This window comes from Ziziphus jujuba, chromosome 7, assembly GCF_031755915.1.
Source record: "Ziziphus jujuba cultivar Dongzao chromosome 7, ASM3175591v1".
NCBI lineage: Eukaryota > Viridiplantae > Streptophyta > Magnoliopsida > Rosales > Rhamnaceae > Ziziphus > Ziziphus jujuba.
The window spans coordinates 8,144,208-8,163,437 of record NC_083385.1 but is presented as its reverse complement, the minus strand read 5'-3'; the positions used below and the strand labels follow the sequence as shown (position 1 = coordinate 8,163,437).

Sequence of the window (19,230 nt, the reverse complement as noted above, 5' to 3'; positions counted from 1 at the left end):
TAGAATCAGTAGTTTTAAAATATAAACTTATCTTCAAGTAGTCTTAAATTACGAGGGATAAAAATAGGGAATATGCAACGACATGCCTTCTGAATTGATTCCACAAGTCATGGAGTATCAAATTGGGATCTCAAGCATAAAGTAGACATTATAATTCCCATTAAGTCAAACAAGCCAGCGATTGCGATTTGAGATATGTACATAAAATATACAATTTTGAAATGTTCTTTTCTTTTTCTTTTTCTTTTTCTTTGTTTTTTTTTTTTTTTCCCCTTTAAATACAGATTATACATGAGCTTTTTATTTAAGTTTACCCATGTATTGTCTTCAGTACAATTTCTAGCAGGATTATACTGTTACCTTACCTCTTTAATCTTATTGCATCTGCAAATGAGATTTCAGGGTTTACACAGCCTCTATTTCTCAGGCTGTGGCTGAATAGAAAAGAAGCAGATTCACATCTCTATTGGGAGTTCACTCTCTGTCCAAGCAGCATATCCACCAGCTATGTCAGTAATACCAGAGAAACCCTGCAGCAATGAAACATGAGGCAATTATTATGATCAGTTTTGCCATTTCTCCAAAGCTACTAAATTAACCAAAACACAACTTTTGCAGAAAGCTTTTACAAAATATTTCGGTACAGTACCCATTCGAGGTTGATATTCAACCAGACCATGAATATCAATTTTCAACACCAGCAACCACATTTACGTAATTGCTTCACAACAAAGTAAAAAGGTTTAAAGGTTAAGGGACTTACAGCAGCTAATAGATCAGCTGCAGCCATCATGGACCTTTTCCCACTTAGACACCCCTACAAAAACAAGAATTCAAACAATTAAGATGGGCTACCATATGTTATACATACAAATGTAGGCGTATATTGTTATAAATGTAATAAACAGAGAGATATTTCAGATAACCCAATACTAGAAGAAAATAGTTAATCAAAAACATTAGTTACAGGAACTCATTACTTACAACAATAATTTCATCGTCCTTTCTGAAATGCGATAATACTTCAGCCAGAAAGTGAGGGTTCTTTGTCATCCCTGGATGTAATAATTCACAAAAAAAGAAGCCATTAAACTCAGAAAGATAGCTTTGCCACAGTTAAAATTCAAGACTTCCAGCTTGTAAAAGACTAGAAATCATGAGGGACGCTAATTAAGAATTTTCTCATAGTTATTGGAAATGGGTCAAAGTATGACTATTGAGACACTTTTTTCGGAGTGGAGGATTGAATTTTATACAATCAAACATACTGTAAATAATATGTATACCTGATCCAACTTTGTACATGTAAGGGATGTTAATAGCTCTAGGGGCATGTCCTGCACTGAATTCTTCAGGAGTCCTACACCCAAAAAAGACCAGACCACCCTTTGATTTCCTCATAGAGATGAAAATATAATGACTTCTGCTTCTCGACAAAATAAAAGCATTTCCAGAAAATTAAGAAAAACACCACACCTGACGTCTAAGTAGCGGTGCCCTGCTTGTAAAAGCTCGATAGCAACTCGAACTGGCACCGAAGTCGGAACTCCAACCGCTTCTAAATTCCCTCTTAGAGCAGCCTTTGGACTTTTCCAAGTACCCAAATAACACCCCAAGTAAATGAAATAGAACTTCAACTTTGCAAATATATGCATATCTATATATATATATATATATATATATCTATATAGGGAAAAAAAACAAAACATTTATAATTCATTACCAAAAGCTGGAAACCTTATGTTTGATTGCAGTGCTACAGACCTGCTGATTGGGCGTTGTAGAAAACAAAAACCTGCAAACAAGAATTTCAATTACTCAAAAAACACGAAGATAAAAACAGAGCAAGAAAAAAAGGAATAAGAAAATAAAGTAACCTCTGATTGAGATTTTGATGGCCGAGTGGAGGGAGTGGAAGAGACCCAGCAAAGCAAGCGGAGGACGAAAACAACGTCGCTTCCATTTTTGTATAAGAAAATGGTGTATTCTGCTTCTGGATTGAAGAAAAGCTCTGTTTTTGTATTTTGCAAGTAAAAATCTTTGTTGGGATTGTAATGGTGATTGTGGTTGTAGGAGTGGGATTTATTTATTGGGCGACTCAACAGAGAGAAAGGGCATGGTCGCCATGCCACCTCATGCTGGCTTGGCTGGAGTACGTTTTAAGATAAACCCAAAAGTTATTTGAGTTAGACACACAATTGCATGGATTGATGGATAAGTTCCAACCTTTGAAACCAAAACAAACTGCCAATATTGGATCTATTACACACTTCTCGATGCCTGGCAGTCTCTTTGTACACGTGGCAATTGGCCGGGCTTACAATCCAGGCCCGTCTTTCGGGTAAGGGTAAGGCGATGCCTTGGTCGCCTAATTCTATAATATATATAAATATTTATATACACCTAATTTTTTAATATATATATATATATATATATACACATAAATACATACATGTGTTAAAAGGTTTACAAATTATTATTAAAAATATTTTAAAATAAAAAATGAAAGTAATAATATTTATGTAAGTTTTTAAATATTAATTTATTTTTTATTATTTTTTAATAAGATTAATATTTATATGAGTTGATGAAATAGTTTTATAGATGATAAATTGATGGATTAATTTCAACAAGTTTTGAAAAAATAAAATGGCAAATAATGTATTAATGGTTTGACCAACCTAATTTGTTGGCAAATAATTATTAATTACTTTAATGTATTTTTCAGTTTTTTCTTTAATAATTAAGAATATATATTTTCATTAAAAAAAATAAAACAAATTGGAATCTCTTTCTCTTTTGATGTAACATGAAAAATACTTCTACAAATTAAAAAAAAAAAACTTTCATTATATTCAAAGATTTTTTTTTAAAATTATATTCAAAATAAATTAAAATTTTAATGTATTGTACCATAGTGTTTTTTATTTCTTCTCTCAACTTTCAAAATGAAATTATAATTTTATTTTGATATATTTTTATAATATATTTGGTGTATAATTAATTTTATTATAAGTATTTTTGTGTTAAACACTAAAACAACATTGAGTATAAAAATATATGAAAATATCCAATTATAATAAAAACAAAATTTCGTGTGTGTGTGTGTGTGTGTGTGTGTGTGTAAATTCCGATGAGGCCCTGTCTTCCTATGTGTATGTGTGTGTGTCTGTGTCTGTGTAAATTCGGATGAGGCCCTGTCTTCCTTTCAGGCCCCATGTAATCTTCGGCCGGCCCTGCATGGATAAGTTTCAACCTTTGGTTTTAAAACAAACTGCCAATGGATCTATTATACACTTCTGGATACCTGGCAGCCTGTATGTACACGTGGCAATTGACCCCACTTACAGTCCCACATGGTTGGTTTAGGTCCTGACTCCTGAAGGAGGGAGAGATGGCCAATCTGTATTTTTTTATGGGCATTGAACAATGGGTCTTATCGAGTTTGTTTGTGGGGATTTAAACGAAGGTGAAGTGTGTCCAAAATTGATTCTCCAATTATAAGGATATTTTAAGGGCCCCTCCAACGTTTAAATACTTATCAGCCAAACAAAAGTTTGTGGTTCTAAGAATATCTAAATAACATTGTATATTCTTATCATTAGGAAAATAAAAATACTGTTTTTATTACTTATTATACATCCAGTCCAGAGGCCCCTTTTTTTTTTTTTTGGGGGCCTTTTTAACATCCAGTCCAGAGGCTCTTTTTGGTAGTTAGACTAACTGACACTTTTTTTTTTTGGGGTCATAAGACTAGCTGACACTTGTACTTTCAAGAGAAAATTCTGTTTCACTTGCATCACTCGTACATATTTTATTAGCAATTATCTTAAGGTGGTTATTTAATATATAGTTTTTTCAGCCAAAAAAAAATTTAATATATAATGAAAAAAGGTGGTCATTCACATTACAATTCCAGAAAAAAATAATAATAATAATAATAATAAGAAAAAGAAAATTGAAAAATGGTTGGGCTATAATTATAAACAATAGTCAGACAAACAAAGCCAACTAAAAAGTTGGATTAAGGTCTAGCCAAGTTGTTTATCTGGGCCGGCACATTAAAGGGCCTAAGCTTAGGTTACTAGTCAACGGGAGCCCAGAGCCCAAATGTCAAACAGGACGTTCGGCTTGCCGTGGGTTGAAGACTCCGAGAGACAAGCTCGCTAGATTTGAGGTCGAATCGGAGAAAATGGCCACCTTCGCCAGCATATCAGCTCCTCCGCCATTTTCGTGTCGAAGGTCTCTTACTCACTCTATTCCATGCGCAAGCCAAGGAAGATTAGCTTTCTTCAAGAAGAGTTTGGGTTTGGGTTGGGATCGGAGAGGGCTGGTGCTTCCGGTCAAATGCTTACCTTCGGGGCCGAGTCAAGACGCCGAACCGGAAGGCCATAACTCCTCCTTGTCGGAATCATCTTCTTCCTCTTCGAGTGACTTCACGTACAAGTTGTGCGCAGGGCTTGGTGGAATTGGGTTGGTCGAAACCGCATACTTGACGTACCTCAAGCTCACGAATTCTGATGCCTTTTGCCCAATCGGAGGTGGCAGTTGTGGTGACATACTTAACAGTGACTATGCCGTCATCTTTGGTATTCCCTTCGTCTTCATCCTGTTGTTCTTTTTTCTGTTAAACTGATTGCTTGGTTTCCGAGAAGAACAGTGGGTGTGAAAATTATGTAAGGCAAAAAAAAAAGGGTTGTGGCGTAAGTGTTTCTTGTTTGTTTTCACATATGGTATGACATACGAATCCACCAGCGAGTTAATCTAATTATCTTAGCAGCCAAAATTTCTGAAAATTTATTTGAAGTTTCGAACATCAAGGAAATGCCTGTTTGACTGGAAAATTGCAAATGAATCACTTTGCAGGTAATGTGTTTGAAAGAGGGTTTCTATGATAGTCCTTTTGCCTTTGCCAGGTGTTCCTCTTCCATTGATCGGAATGTTTGCATATGGGTTAGTTGCTTCACTTGGTGTACAATTGACTGGAAAGAACTTGCCCTTTGGAATTGATGAAGCTAATGGTCGTTTAGTCTTACTTGGGACTACGACCTCCATGGCTGCTTCAAGTGCGTATTTCCTATACATTTTAAGCACTAAATTTACGGGAGCGTCATGCTCTTACTGTCTATTATCTGCTCTGCTGTCATTCAGCTTATTTTTCATCACTCAAAAGGTAAATTATTTGTTCAGTGTATTCATGTTTTCTTATCTTTGTATTTACCAAAAACTTACAGAACAAAGCGTTTATATCGTAGTAAAAATAACTATGTACTCCTTTGATGTTTGTATTATAGGATTTTGGGTTGCAACAGATACAGAAAGTGGTCGGTTTACAGCTGTTTATAGCTGGTTTGGTGGTTCTTGCCCTCAATTCATCATATAGCTCTTCACAACCTGTGCCCTCAAGGTGATTACTCTCTCTCTCTCTACTCAGTGATTTTTTTTCTATTTGAATCTGCAATATAGGGGTTTAGTTACTTTATTCATCAGGGTGTGACTTGAAGTTAGCATGATGGCATGCTATTCAACTCTGTCCGCTCATAACATTGCTTTTCCTGTTTTCCCTAATTCTAAGATGTCAAAAATCCAATTTTTTATTTTAAAGAATTTTATAAATTTCAACTGAAATAAAACAGCATAGATAATAGAAATGTAAACTGTACAAGAATGCTGACAGATTAGAGAAAATTGGTGATTGTTATGCTGTCATTAATATTTAGAATTATAATTTTAAATATGGTTATAATGTATAAGACATTTTCAGTGACTTATTTCCCTTGTTTCATTTCTTGGTCAGCCTGGCTGAAATTGAACTGCCATATTTTACAACTGAGATAACATCACCATCAAGTCCTTTTGCTCTTTCTCTTGCAAAGCATCTGCAGTCAATTGGTGCTAAAATGTATGGGGCTTTCTGGTGTTCACACTGCCTAGAACAAAAACAGGTAACTCTGCACTCTGTAACTTTTGTTTTAGAAGCTGATTTGAACCATGAGGTTAATACAATTGAAATGTTCGTAATTGTAGTCACATTGATCATCTCTTGTGCGTTTTGTTTTCAAAAAATGAATTACTTGCTACATTATGGTATTTGCGTGGTAACACTGAATGCAGATGTTTGGAAGTGAGGCGGCAAAACTGTTGAATTATGTTGAATGCTTCCCTGATGGATATAAGAAAGGAAACAAAATTTTAAAGGCATGCGCAGATGCTGGAATTGAAGGTTTCCCAACATGGGTGATAAACGGGCAGGTGAGAAAGTGTTAAAATTCATTCATTGGATTTTACTTATTAATCAATTTGGAGAAGATGAAATTGCCATTGGAGTTTCTCCCCTCCCATCATTTTATTTTCTCGCCCTTTGAAATTTATCCACTTCTCATCAAAGATGGGTGTTTCTTGCAGGTTTTGAGTGGTGAACAACAGTTGTCAGAGCTTGCACAGGCATCCGGTTTTGATGTTAAATGAATCTAGTCTGCCCATATAGGATGATTCTGTTCAAATTGTGTTGTTTCACATATGTATAGATTGAATAGTGTCCTTGTGATTTACATAGTAATCAGATTCGAACTGCAATGTTTGTACATCTTCTGAGTTTTTTTGCTCTCTAAAAAGATGAGGCAGCTTTACAATAATCAGATTCGAACTGCAATACTTTTAATCTTCTGAGTTTTTTATGCAATCTTTATTTTTGTTTCTTACCTGTAAAAAGATGAGGCAGACACAGCACGTAGTTTATCCTCAGAAATTTTTCCTAGTTTTCCTAGAATCTTAGGGCTTTATTTTTGTGGTCTAGTTGATCCTCAGAAATTTATAAAAACCCCTGTATTACCGAGAAGCAGCATCACAAGGAGCCTTAATTAAAACTGACAAAATTTAATCATAAATAAATATAAAAAATAAAACTAACAAAATTTACATATTAGATAAATATAAAAAATTAACAACAATAATAATAATAATAATAAATTTTAAAAACTAAATTGAAGGGCTTTAACCAATTATATCTTCTTTACTCTTTGAAAGGAATAAAAAACACAAAAAATTTCTTATTAGATAAATATAAAAAATTAACAATCATAATAATAATAATAAATTTTAGAAACTGGAATTGAAGGGAAGGGCTTTCTTTCATTGGAAGGAATAGAATATATATGTATACACGTATATATACCTCAATCCTACAGAAGATGGTTAGAATAGCCGAATTTTAAGAACTAAATTTGTAGGGCTTTACCCCGAAGGAAGCCCTTCCAGAAATTCTCAAAGGCCTGGGCCAAACCCAGGCCTATGAGGGGGTTTGGAAATAGTTTTCAACCAGCAATAGACGCGCCTCGGTTAGAACCTCATTAGCTGCGTCATTGCCCCAAGCGCAAAGATACCTCATACGGTTTACACGGCCGGCTTTTAATACGTCTCATCTACATCTGCTTCTCTTATTTTCTCGATGTGGGACTCTGTATATTTCTCTTATCCGAACCGTTATTCTTTCATGGGCATGGGCATCCGCCATCAAACATAATTGCGTTCTATTTTTATCTTTTATATTATAATTACGTTCTATTATCCACCCGTCTTATCTTCCTTCACTACATCATCATATTATTTGAATTGTCTCTAGTATTTATCTTACAAAATAAATAATAGTATTTTCTTTTTCGAATTGAATTTGATTTTTAATTAAATGCATTTTTTTTACTTACTTCTTCACGATTCCAAATTTCCAAAATAAAAAAAAAAATCAAATTAATTTTTTTAGGTAGACAACTTATGCATTATTCATTGAGGCCCTGTTTTGGAAATAATTGTTCAAATGAAATGCAATTTGAAATGAGCTATCATATCCTTTCTTTTTAAAAAAATAAATATATTTCTTTTTAATTTGGCATGTTTCTATATTGCATATTACTTTCACATAATTCATTGATCATAAAAATATGTGATATAGAACAATTCTTTTTCTCTTTAAAAGTAAAACCCCGCAAAAATTCATCTAAAATAAGTTGTTTTTTCAAAATTTATATTCATTAGTGCTATAGTTTTCAACAACATTTAATACCAAAAAATAAAATAAAATCAATTAAGAACCTAAACCTCAAAATAACATTAATGATAAATAATATTTTAATGGGTTTTTTTTAATGCAATACCAGGCGAAGATCAGCCTGTATTTTTTTTTTTTTTTGGCTAAAAAGATCAGCCTGTATTATTCAATAGTAATTAAATACGTGTGAGAAGAAATTATTACAAATTCTATCCAAATAGATTACTTCTCAATTTAAAACATCTTTATTATTATTATTATTTTGGAAAAAAAAAAAAAAAAAAAAACAGGGGGGGGGGGGGGGGTCTTATCCTCGGCTCACACAAAAATCCAATCCTCTCCCACGCTCCGCCACATTTGACACAATGCAGAGGATTATGACTGTGGCAATTCCCGTAATTATCACCGACAATCAAGCTCTCATCAAAATCATCAAAAGATAATCCTATTTGGCAATATCTAAAAAGCAACGGACAAGATCGAAACTCTCAAGTAACTTCAAAGGTGTCCCCACACGCGTCAGTATGTCACGTAATCCGTCTCAGACACACACACCAGTCCAGATAAAGGAAGATGCTCCGAATATACTTTTTTCACACTGACCAGTAATAATTCTCTTCCCCCCCAATTTCCTCCCCTTTTTCTTTTGTCCATTACCAAATAAATTAGTTCGTCTTCCCTTTATAAATTCCCTCCCTTTCTCATCTCGTTTTTAGGCCGTGCTTTTTCTCATTCTCTAACATTCGCAAACCAAACCCGCTTTCTCCCTCGCTTTTTTCCAAGAAAATTTTCGAAACCGAAAAAAAAGATGCATGCCCAAATATCCGAATCCGAGCAACAGCAACTCCTCGAGAAACTCGAAGTCTTCAAGATCAAAGGCAAAGACAAACAAGGCCGCAAGATCCTCCGTATAATCGGAAAATTCTTACCTGGTAATTTCCCGTAAATTTCACATGGTGTTTATTTTTCTATTTTTCTATTTTTTTTTATTTCCGTAATTTTTTTGCCTTCTTTTTGGATTTGGTGTTTTTGAATCGTGATTGTTAATCGCAGCTCGGATAGTGAGTGTTGACGTTCTGAAGAAGTATCTGGAGCAGAAAATATATCCAAAATTAGGAAAGAAGCCATTCTCGGTGTTATACGTTCATACCGGAGTTCAACGGAGCGAGAATTTTCCGGGAATCTCAGCCCTCGGATCGATCTATGATACTATTCCGATCAACGTTAAGGAGAATCTCGAGGCCGTCTATTTTGTTCACCCGGGACTGCAGGCCAGGCTCTTTCTTGCCACCTTCGGCCGCCTACTTTTCAGCGGAGGGTAAATGATCATTCAATAAAAGATAAAATAAAATATTATGTGCATTTTAGTACTTTTTACTTTGATGAAACTAACGTGAGCCGCACGGTGTTTTCCGGTACATGATAGCGTAACTTATTAATAACTGAACTTATTTGGTTGCGTGTGGCAGGTTGTATGGTAAGCTAAGGTACGTGAGCAGGGTTGATTATCTGTGGGAACACGTGAGAAGGAACGAGGTTGTGATACCTGAGTTCGTTTTTGATCATGATGAGGATTTGGAGCACCGTCCGATGATGGATTATGGATTGGAGAGCGATCATCCTAGGGTGTATGATGCACCTACACTAGATTCCCCTGTTTCTATGTACTCCATGAGATGTATCTCATAGGAAACTTAAAAAAAAAAAAAAAAAATTGTATACAGAAAAAAAGAAAAAAAAAAGAAAAAAAGAAAAAAAAAAGAAGAGTGAATGTGGAATTTTCAATTGGATTAGCTTGAAATTGAAATTTCAAAGCGTGCATATGAAATCAGTTGAATCCCTTGCTGTCCAAGTCATATATAATTGCCAACAAATAAAGCACATATAAGAAAGAGGGTGAAAATACACTTGATAGAGACTAATTGGTCAATTGAGCACATACGATAACCTTTTGGAATTGGAGTACTAGCCAAAAATAAAAAAGGGAAAGAAAAAACAAAAATAAAATAATAGTTTTTGATGAAACCGAATCGGATGGAGTGGAAGAATCTTGGATGAAGGAAGGGTGGCTCTGAGACGCACCCGGAAAATGACCTAAAATCAATGGGCTGAAAAGGTGGTAAAAGGCAAAATAAAATGGGTACTGTGTAGGTCAGTTTATTAAAAAACACTCAATTATAAGTGGGTCCCATCGCATTGGATAACTCTATAGACGACAAATGGAACTGGTGAGCCCCTTGAGGACTTTTCTTTTTTTTTTTTTTTTGATAATTAGCTTCTTGGGGACTTGATGTTGTGGGTTGGTATTTTTCACAGTAATTAATAGTGAACAATAATTGTATCACTGTTTTCTTTTTTTTCATTTTTTCGAAAAGAATTTCTCAAAATTTGGGCCATCAAATTCTTCTATTTGAGTAGGCCTGGGCTCAAAATATGACTCAATATCCATCCATCACAATCTGCTTTACAGTAGGCCCAAAATTCTTCAATTTGGTTTGCCCTTCTGATTCAAGGATGAAAGAAGTAACATTCGTCTATCTCCATGTTTTCTTCTTCTCTTTCGAACCCAAAACACAGCTTGAGCTTCATCGCTACGAATCCAAAAAGCTCAACTTCATCTTCTTCGTGCAACATAATAAAGGTGAACGAAATTTCTCAAATTCGTTTGTTGCTTACATTTGTCTATTTATTTATAGCTATCGGAAGACAGCAATCTATTCACAGTTGAATTTTCCCTTCACTGCCGAAAAGTCAGTCAGAGCAATTTGACTGTGTTTTACTGTTTTTGCTTGAAGTTTTTTCTATCAGAGTCACTGGCTCTATTTATTAGCTAAATATGCAGCCATTTTAATCATCAAGTTTTGCTCAAATCCTCTTTCTTTTGCTACTTTAAGCTATCGTTTACATTTTTTGGGTAATTTGCTGAATCTTCATTTGCAAGTTTTTATATAATTTTTTCCTCTTGATATTACATTTTTGAGCTATTTCTGTGGTTGCAAGAGTTACAGAGATGGTTTTCTTGTGCTGGGCTCGGCCATCTCCTCAGGAACAGAAGTCTTGCATTGACAGGTACTTCAGAGACTTGAGGAATTACTCTATGTATAATTGTAACTAGATTTGTTTTATGTAGGAAAATTGGTCTTAATGGTGAAATATATTATCTGAGCTCGCTTTTGCTTAACGTTTATAACCAGGTCAGGTGCCTTTAATTATGATGCTAAATACAGAGGAGCTACTGCTAAACCCTTGTCTTGCCTCAAAGAAGATAAGGAGCTCTCACATGAAGGATTTGCACTCAACCATGCTCGAGTTTTGGTTGGTTCTGGTATTGAGGCTTATGAAAAGGGAAAGAACGCTCTTCAAGCCTGGAGGTTTCCTTTTTGTGATTCTCTAAATGCAAATTAGTATTCATTGTAGAACATCCTAATCCCATGACTGAATCTGAATTTGCAGGCATTTTGGATTGAATTGGGCATTTGTCGATCCCAAAACTCCAGTTCAAAATGGGGCGAAGTTTTGTGTTTGTGTCAAGGAGTTCTTGCCATGGGTTATGATGCCACTTAAGGTTGTGTATGTAGATGAAAAAAGCACTAAACAGTCTAAGGCCTCTTTTTGCTTTGGAAGCGGTACCCTACAAGGACACTTGCTGGTTAGTGCTTTTCCCCTTGTTGAATCACAATTTGTCTGGCTTTCCTGTATGTTTCTATTTTCATTATTCTTAATCTAGAGATTTATTGCAATTCTTACTAAAATCAAAGAAGTCATGTATTATTTGTAGGTACTTAATTCAACCATAATGTATTTGGTTTCCTTGAAAAACATATGATGGAGAACTTAGCTGAGTGGTTTATGTTTAACATTTGCCTGTACCATCTCAGCCTTTGTCCCTTCAATATTTTCATGATGGTTGCGGATTTGTCAAATAATTACATAGAAAGGAAGTTTCTTTAAACTTTACATAATACTTTTCTGAAGTTTGGACAATATGTGCATTTCGTTGTTCATCTTTTTAATCACTTCCATTATATTCTAGCATGCAAAAGCTACCTTAAAACTGACAACCTTTGACTCATACTAAAATGCCATGGAATTTTTTTGGGAAGCAGGCTGGGGAAGAACGTTTCTCAATTGAACTTGATGAGAACGACCAAGTGTGGTATGAGATTCTTTCCTTCTCAAAACCTGCACATGTTCTGTCATTTATTGGGTACCCATATGTAATGCTCAGGCAAAAGTATTTTTCTCATCAATCTACCAATGCAGTTCTAAAGCATCTGAATCCTTTGCAATCATAGTTCATACGCCAATTGTATTATAATTTCGCAAGCTTCATAGTCCTTCTTGTAATATAATTATCTCGATTACATTTCATATACTATAGTGAAATGATGCCAGGATGGTGGTTTTCGTTGAGTAACAAAGCATGGAGAGCTATAATAGAAGTTCTGTATTTGATTTTTAACATAGTTAAAAGAAGATTCTGGCAATTTCCTTTATTGCGTCAATAGTTGCATTTGATAAATTTGAAAGAGTGAATTACCATGTTTTGTATTCTCTAGCCAGAAAATTGCATAGGATAGGACTCATGAGATCGATAAACACAATGATCAAAACAATGTGAAACAGAGAAGTCATGGGAAACATACTGCATAGATTTCCGTTACATTAAAGATTTCAGAGACAATATTTACATATAGCCAAATAAGATCATAAAATTGGTGTGGTGGAGCTCCTAGAATTCCTTCCTGTAAAGACTAGATTTTGTCCTACAACTTTCATGGTGGTAGGTAAAAGATTTTGTTATAGCCTGGATGTTTTTGTACTGGTTTCAGACTACTATCTTCCAAGTTGAATACACTAAAAGTAGAACAATAATCTGTGAAAAGAATGCAGTCTCCTTTACATCCATTGCCAAAATCTTTAGCAGCGACACAGAAGGAGCAGTCACCACCTAAAAACATGACCTTGTCATCCAAACTTTTCACCTCCACCCATTCTCTCTCTTTCGCACTCAGCTTAAAAACCTTGAAATGAGGCTTTTCACGTAATCTTTCAACCAAAAGCAGCTCCCCAGACGACTCTACTAATAAAATCTTAGAGTTACCATCATTTTCACCCTTGAAAGGAGATGCAATCTCTGTAACCTTCAAAGAAGAAGAATCAATCACCACAACTCTTCCGTACTTGTCCACAGCACAAAATCTGTTCTTATACAGAGTAACATCTTCATAATCCAACTGAGAGACTGTGTCATCTATTAGGGTCCAGTCGCTGCCATCTACTATTTTCAGGTAAAATAAAAACCCTGCGTTGATCCTCATGAGTGAGGGGCAAGGGCAATCATCAGGACTGGAGGAGGAGAAAACCACTTTTTGAGTAAAACCATTATTGGGGAAGCGAACGCTATAAGCTTTGGCCAATTCAGACACCCGCAAATCCAACAAGTTTATTGATTTGGGAAAAGTGGGAAAACGGTGGCTGGGTTGGCAGGAGATTGAGTTTATGACGCGGAAACGGCAAGCTTCCTGTTCTTGGACCTTTACTAACCAGCCCCACGAAGCAGTCTTGGACCTTGTGGAAATGGAAGTGGAAGCTTGTGAATTGGGAGAGAGAAGATAGATCGTGCTTTCAGTGAGTAAGAGCATGTTGGGATGACTGCGATGCGAAGGGTTTGGGTAAGGAACTGCGAATTCGAGAGGCAGAGAGATGGGTTTTCTGAAGGGAGGGATGGAGGATCGCCATGACTTGCACACTGCACGGACTCGGCAAACATCTACTCTGGTAAGGAGAGAGTATGCTATGGTTTCCAACAGTTCCTTTGGAAGATCGCACCATGGAACCCTTGCTCTACTCTCTCCACTACCCAACTCCTTTCGATTTTTCATAGCTTAATATTTCTGCAACTTTTTAGCCGTGGGAAATGATTTCCAGCAGTGTTTTTATTTTTTATTTTTCTGGAAACCCGTTATATGTCCTTTAGTTGACCTTGGGTGTCGGCGAGTGCGTGTTCAACTTAGATAACTTCATTACCAAGTAGACGTGTATTTCAACCTTAAAAAAAATAATAATAATAATTAAAAAATCTGGGATTTTTATTAATTGCATCGACTGTTTGGACCCTTCCTGAAGATTGTGCATATCGTTTTAAATTTGCACAAACTGCGTAGCATTGCATTTGGGTGTTTTTTTTTTTTTTTTTTTTTTTTTTTTTTAAATTTTTTTATTTTTTAAATATCATTTTTTTATTTGTAACAACTTATTATCTGATTATTGAACAGATACCTCCAACGTACAAATATGGTATAACAATTCACAAATTTTTTTTTTTTAAATTTATACAAGGATGATTTGTCATATATTTCCCATTTTACAAAGAGTGAGAAGAATCCCATAGAACTTGAACAACAACTGTGGTATGGGATTCTTTCTTCTCCATAACTGTCCATGTTTTGTCATTTGTTGGCTGCCCATGTGCAATGCTTTCTCAACAATCTACCAATGTTGTTCTAAAGCATTTGACTCCTTTGCAATCCTACTTTATATGGCAATAATAGTATTATAATTTCAAAAGGGATTCATAATGCTTGTTTATGATATCTTCTTCTAATATAATTATCTCAATTAGATTTCATATATTATAGTAAAATGATGCCATGATGGTGGTTTTTGTTGAATAACAAAATTTTGAGAACTATTGTATTAGTCTTGTATCTAATTTTAACATATGTCAAAGAAGATTCTGCCAGTTTTCTTTATTGCTTCAATAGTTGCATTTGATAAATTTTAGAGGGTGAATCACATTATTTCCAGCCAAACGACTGAATAGGATATGTGATCGATAAACACAATAATCAAAACAACATGAATAGACAAGTCATGAGAAAAATAATGCATAAATTTCCATTGCATTAAGATGCTAGATATAATATATACACACGGCCGAATTAGATCCAGTATTTGGAGTGGTGGAGCTCTAAGATTTCATCCTACAATTTGATGGCGGTGTTTGGGTAAAAGATTCTGCTATAGACTGGATGTTGTTGTACTGGTAGCAGACTGCTGTCTTCCAAGTTGAACACAGTAAAACAGGTATCTGTGAAAAAAATACAGTTACCTTTACACCCATTGCCAAAAATCTTTAGCAGAAACACAGAAGGAGCAGTCACGGCCTAAAAACATGATCCTGTCATCCAAACTTTTCACCTCCACCCATTGTTTCTCTCTCACTTTCAGCTTAAAAACCTTGAAGTGGTGGGGCTTTTTACCAATTTGTACAATATGAACCAAAAGCAGCTCTCCAACCGACTCTACTAAAATCTTACTGTCCTTATAATCTCCACCCTCCAATCTCAAGGGAGATGCAATCTCTGTTACCTTCAAAGAAGAATCGATCAACACAGCTCTTCCGTTGTTGTCCACAGCAAGAAATCTATTCTTATACACAATAACATCTTCATAATCCATCTGAGAGACAATGTCATCTATTATGGTCCACTTGGCATCTTCTATTTTCATGTAAAATAGAACCCCTGCAGCTATCCCCATGAATGAGGGGCAATAATTAGGACTGGATGAGAAAACCACTTTGTGAGTCTTACCATTAGTGGGGAAGTGAAGGCTATAAGCTTTGGCCAATTCAGATACCCGAAAATCTAACAAATTAATTGCTTTGGCTAAAGGGTGGCTTGGTTGGGATGAGAGTGAGTTGGAGACACGGAAATGGCCAGCTTTCCATTCTCTGACCTTTACCAGCCAACCCCACAAAGGGGGAGTGGAGGCTTGTTGTGAATTGCTGGAGGAAGATGGCTGAATATGGTAGATTGTGTATTCAGTGAGTTTGGGTGATTTGGGATGACCAGAAGTGGGCAAAGAGAAGGGTTTTTGGAAAGGAGGGATGGAGGATCTCCATGGATTGCAAACTGAACGGAATTGGCAAACTTGTGCTCTGGTGAGGAGACATTTTCCTATGATTTCTGACAGCTCCTTTGGAAGATCCAACCATGGGGCTCTACTCTCCCTACCACTCAATTCCTCTGCATTTCTCATAGCTTAATGAACAACAGGTTTAAAGCACAAAAAGCACAATTAGGAAAGTCTGTATGAGGGATTATTTGATGAGCGTTTAGCGTTGGCAACCCGACTATTTATAAACTTCGTCAACAAGTAAGAAAAAACCGAGTACTTTTAGCAAAATATAGAAACACACAAAAACAAAAACAAAAACAAAACGTGTAATTTAGCCAAAAAAACAAATGTAAACGACTTAAATTACTCCGTATTTTCTCGAGGGAAATAAAATAAAATAAAAGAGCAATGGATTTTTCATTAAGAGGGTAACCTTCTACTCTCTATTTATACTGCCTTTTCATTTAAAATTACGAAAAAACCATTTTTCTCTCTTGCTCGGGTTGAACAAGCCAGAGCAACTGCAGGAGGATTCCTTCTCTCTCTCTCCCCAATCGGATTCGTTGTTCTCCGGCCAAACACGACTTTATGGAAAACCAATTTATTACAACAATTATAGGGATCTCGTTTACTATGAGAACAGAAAAATTTTTAGAAATTGTCTTCGTTCTTTAAGCTTCTGCAACCGTTATTGATTTGCAAAACCCTAATCGATCCCCACCAAACCCTCATAATGAACCACTACGACCATAGACTTGCCGATCTTAGCTCCTACCCTGATCCCCGAAGGTAATTTTGGCTTTGATTGAGATTTGAATTCGTAATTATATATATAAATATATATTAATTTATCTTCCTTTTTTTTTTTTTTTTTTTTAAGTTTTACGGGTGGATTCGTCGTTGCCTATACAGTGAGCTAATAGATCTGCCGCCGGCGGGTTCATCTTGGTTATTTAATAGGATCATCCAAGGGTATATAAATTATGTTATAATTCACATTGTTTTATTGATTGTCAAAGATGATTTGTCAAATTATTTCCCTTTTAGATAGAATGAAAATCCCATAGAACTTGTCAAGAACAATCAAGTGTGGTATGAGATTCTTTTCCTTTCTCTATACCTGCCCATGTTTTGTTATTTATTGGTTACTGATGCTCAGCCAAAACTATTTTGCTCATCAATCTACCAGTACAGTTCTAAAGCATCTGAGTTCTTTGCAATTCTAGTTTCTATGGTTATGATAACATTCCTTTTTTTACTAGAGTTTCATGATCCTCCTTTATCTTCTAGCAATATAAAATTATCTCAAAGGATGCCATGATAGTGTATTTAGTCGACGGTCAAGTCTTGGAACTCTAAATAGAAGTCTTGACGATTTTGTGGTATGGGATTCTTTCCTTCTCAAAATTTGCCCATGTTAATTTTATCATTTATTGGGTACCCATATGTAATTCTCAGGCAAAAGTATTTTTCTCATCAATCTACTAATGCACTTCTAAAGCATCTGAATTCTTTCTTAGCAATCCTATTCCTAGTTTATATGTTTGGTGATATTATACTTTCACAGGATCCGTGTTTATCTTCTTATAATATAATTCTCTCAATTAAATGTCATATATTATAGTGCAGTGGTGCAATGATGGCCTTTTTATTGAATAACAAATTTTGGAGAACTTTTAATAGAAGTCTTCAGAGAAGATTCTATGCATTTTCTTTATTGCTTGAATTGTTGGATTTGATTAATTTAAGAGAGTGAAAATTTGATAAAATTGTTTGCTAGTCAACAACTGAATTTCCATTACATAAAGATTTCAGGGACAATATACACATGGTCCAGGTTTCTTACTAGATTTCTCAACAGATTTCTTCCTATGATCAGATGGTGGTGGGTAAAAAAAGTTGTTGTACCCTGGATGCTTGTGCAGGCTTAATAGACTGCTGTCTTCCAAGTTGAATACTGTAAAACGGGGATATGTAAAAAAAATGCAGTTACCTTTACATTCATTGCCAAAATCTTTAGCAGCAACACAGAAAGAGCAGTCACCGCCTAAAAACATGATTCTGTCATCCAAACTTTTCACCTCCACCCATTCTTTCTCTTTCACTTTCAGCTTAAATACCTTGATATAGGGCTTTTTACATAATCTTTCAACCAAAAGCAGCTCCCCAACTGACTCTACTAAAATCTTATCGTGGCCATTCTTTTCATTCTTCAATGGAGATGCAATCTCTATTACCTTCAAAGTAGAATCAATCACCAGAGTTCTTCCATCCTCATCGACAGCACAAAATCTATTGTTGTACAGAATAACATCTTCATAACACAACTGAGAGACTATGTCATCTATTAGGGTCCACTTGTCATCTCCTATTTTCTGGTGAAATAAAAGCCCTGCACAGATCGTCATCAGTGAGGGACAATCATCGGGCCTGGAGGAGAAAACCACCTTACAAGTTCCACCATTTTTAGGGAAGTGAAGGCTGTAAGCTTTGGCCAATTCAGACACTTGAAAATCTAACAAGTTTATTGATTTTGGAAAAGTGGGAAAACGGTAGCTCGGTTGGCAGGAGATTGAGCCTAAGACACGGAAAAGACGAGCTTCCATTTCTTCAACCTTAACCAACCAGCCCCACGAAGCCCAATTCGCCCAAGTGGAAGTTGAAGTGGAAGCTTGTGAATTGGGAGAGGGAAATGGTTGAACATGGTAGATTGTGCTTTCAGTGAGTATGGCTATGTTGGGATGACGGTGATAAGAAGGGGTTGGGTAGGGAACTTCCAGAGGCAAAGAGATGGGTTTTTGGAAGGGAGGGATGGAGGACCGCCATGACTTGCACACTGCACGGAATCGGCAAACATCTTCTCTGGTGAGGAGAGAGTTTGCTATGATTTCCAACAGTTCCTTTGGAAGATCGGACCATGCGAATCTACTTCTCATAGCTTGAATATTTCTGCAACTTTCAGTCACCGGAAATGAAAACATTTTTTTTTTTTTTTGGTGGAAGTTTTAGCCAATTTGGATTTAGATTCTTATTGAAGCGCGTGTGCAGTTTTATGACATAACTTCATCATTAAGTAAACTTGTATAATACACTCTGATTTTCTAAGAAAATAAATTGAAAGTGCATTTCAATCTGAAAAGAATACGGAATTTTTTATTAATTACGTTGACTTCTTTTAAAGTTGTAATTACAACAATTCAAACAGAGCATGCCGGAATTGCATTGGACGTTATTTTTTAAAGAATTTTCAACTCTTAATCCTGTTTACATGGGCTTGGTTT

The 19,230-nt window shown here is 35.6% G+C and overlaps 8 protein-coding genes and 1 non-coding gene across 16 annotated transcripts; 4 read left to right on the top strand and 5 right to left on the bottom strand.

The window, feature by feature from the left end:
* Positions 1-122: 122 nt before the first annotated feature.
* Positions 123-2,169, bottom strand: LOC107424510 (rhodanese-like domain-containing protein 15, chloroplastic). Its single transcript, XM_016034328.4, has 7 exons — positions 1,878-2,169; positions 1,724-1,795; positions 1,477-1,587; positions 1,287-1,360; positions 985-1,055; positions 764-817; positions 123-530 (listed from the first exon to the last, which is right to left on the bottom strand). The coding sequence occupies exons 1-7, from the start codon at positions 1,961-1,963 to the stop codon at positions 456-458; spliced, it is 543 nt and encodes a 180-aa protein (XP_015889814.2). The 5' UTR covers positions 1,964-2,169; the 3' UTR covers positions 123-455.
* Positions 2,170-3,992: 1,823 nt separating this feature from the next.
* LOC107431466 (thiol-disulfide oxidoreductase LTO1) lies at positions 3,993-6,696 on the top strand. Its single transcript, XM_016042379.4, has 6 exons — positions 3,993-4,589; positions 4,917-5,173; positions 5,295-5,407; positions 5,798-5,945; positions 6,115-6,252; positions 6,406-6,696. The coding sequence occupies exons 1-6, from the start codon at positions 4,193-4,195 to the stop codon at positions 6,466-6,468; spliced, it is 1,116 nt and encodes a 371-aa protein (XP_015897865.3). The 5' UTR covers positions 3,993-4,192; the 3' UTR covers positions 6,469-6,696.
* On the top strand, positions 6,520-7,832 carry LOC112493338 (uncharacterized). Its single transcript, XM_060818860.1, is given in 2 exon segments — positions 6,520-6,577; positions 7,230-7,832. Coding segments are annotated over 2 exon segments (156 nt in total). The 3' UTR covers positions 7,328-7,832.
* LOC112492653 (U4 spliceosomal RNA) lies at positions 7,230-7,380 on the bottom strand. The gene has a single exon (XR_003057101.3). It is a non-coding gene; the product is annotated as a U4 spliceosomal RNA (small nuclear RNA).
* Positions 7,833-8,680: 848 nt separating the features above from the next.
* LOC107431472 (uncharacterized) lies at positions 8,681-9,884 on the top strand. The gene is made up of 3 exons (XM_016042386.4): positions 8,681-8,976; positions 9,098-9,362; positions 9,514-9,884. The coding sequence occupies exons 1-3, from the start codon at positions 8,853-8,855 to the stop codon at positions 9,731-9,733; spliced, it is 609 nt and encodes a 202-aa protein (XP_015897872.2). The 5' UTR covers positions 8,681-8,852; the 3' UTR covers positions 9,734-9,884.
* A 151-nt stretch (positions 9,885-10,035) lies between these two features.
* On the top strand, positions 10,036-12,549 carry LOC107431471 (UPF0548 protein At2g17695). 8 transcript variants are annotated; one of them, XM_016042384.4, is made up of 6 exons: positions 10,036-10,272; positions 10,622-10,685; positions 11,053-11,113; positions 11,239-11,415; positions 11,498-11,693; positions 12,151-12,549. In XM_016042384.4, exons 1-6 carry the CDS (start codon positions 10,264-10,266, stop codon positions 12,337-12,339), a joined length of 696 nt encoding a protein of 231 aa, XP_015897870.1. In that variant the 5' UTR covers positions 10,036-10,263; the 3' UTR covers positions 12,340-12,549. The 8 variants fall into 8 exon arrangements, with proteins under 8 accessions (XP_015897870.1, XP_048335245.1, XP_060674809.1 ...); XM_048479288.2 differs by having other exon boundaries at positions 11,045-11,113; positions 11,235-11,415; XM_060818826.1 differs by having other exon boundaries at positions 10,515-10,685; positions 11,235-11,415.
* A 126-nt stretch (positions 12,550-12,675) lies between these two features.
* LOC107424481 (F-box protein SKIP23) lies at positions 12,676-16,200 on the bottom strand. Its single transcript, XM_060818828.1, is given in 2 exon segments — positions 12,676-15,210; positions 15,212-16,200. Coding segments are annotated over 2 exon segments (1,059 nt in total). The 5' UTR covers positions 16,091-16,200; the 3' UTR covers positions 12,676-15,030.
* LOC107431470 (F-box protein SKIP23) lies at positions 12,820-13,929 on the bottom strand. The gene has a single exon (XM_016042382.4). It carries the CDS (start codon positions 13,927-13,929, stop codon positions 12,820-12,822), a length of 1,110 nt encoding a protein of 369 aa, XP_015897868.3.
* A 1,556-nt stretch (positions 16,201-17,756) lies between the features above and the next one.
* On the bottom strand, positions 17,757-19,104 carry LOC125423821 (F-box protein SKIP23-like). Its single transcript, XM_048479284.2, has one exon. The coding sequence runs from the start codon at positions 18,928-18,930 to the stop codon at positions 17,761-17,763; it is 1,170 nt and encodes a 389-aa protein (XP_048335241.2). The 5' UTR covers positions 18,931-19,104; the 3' UTR covers positions 17,757-17,760.
* Between the last annotated feature and the right edge of the window lie 126 nt (positions 19,105-19,230).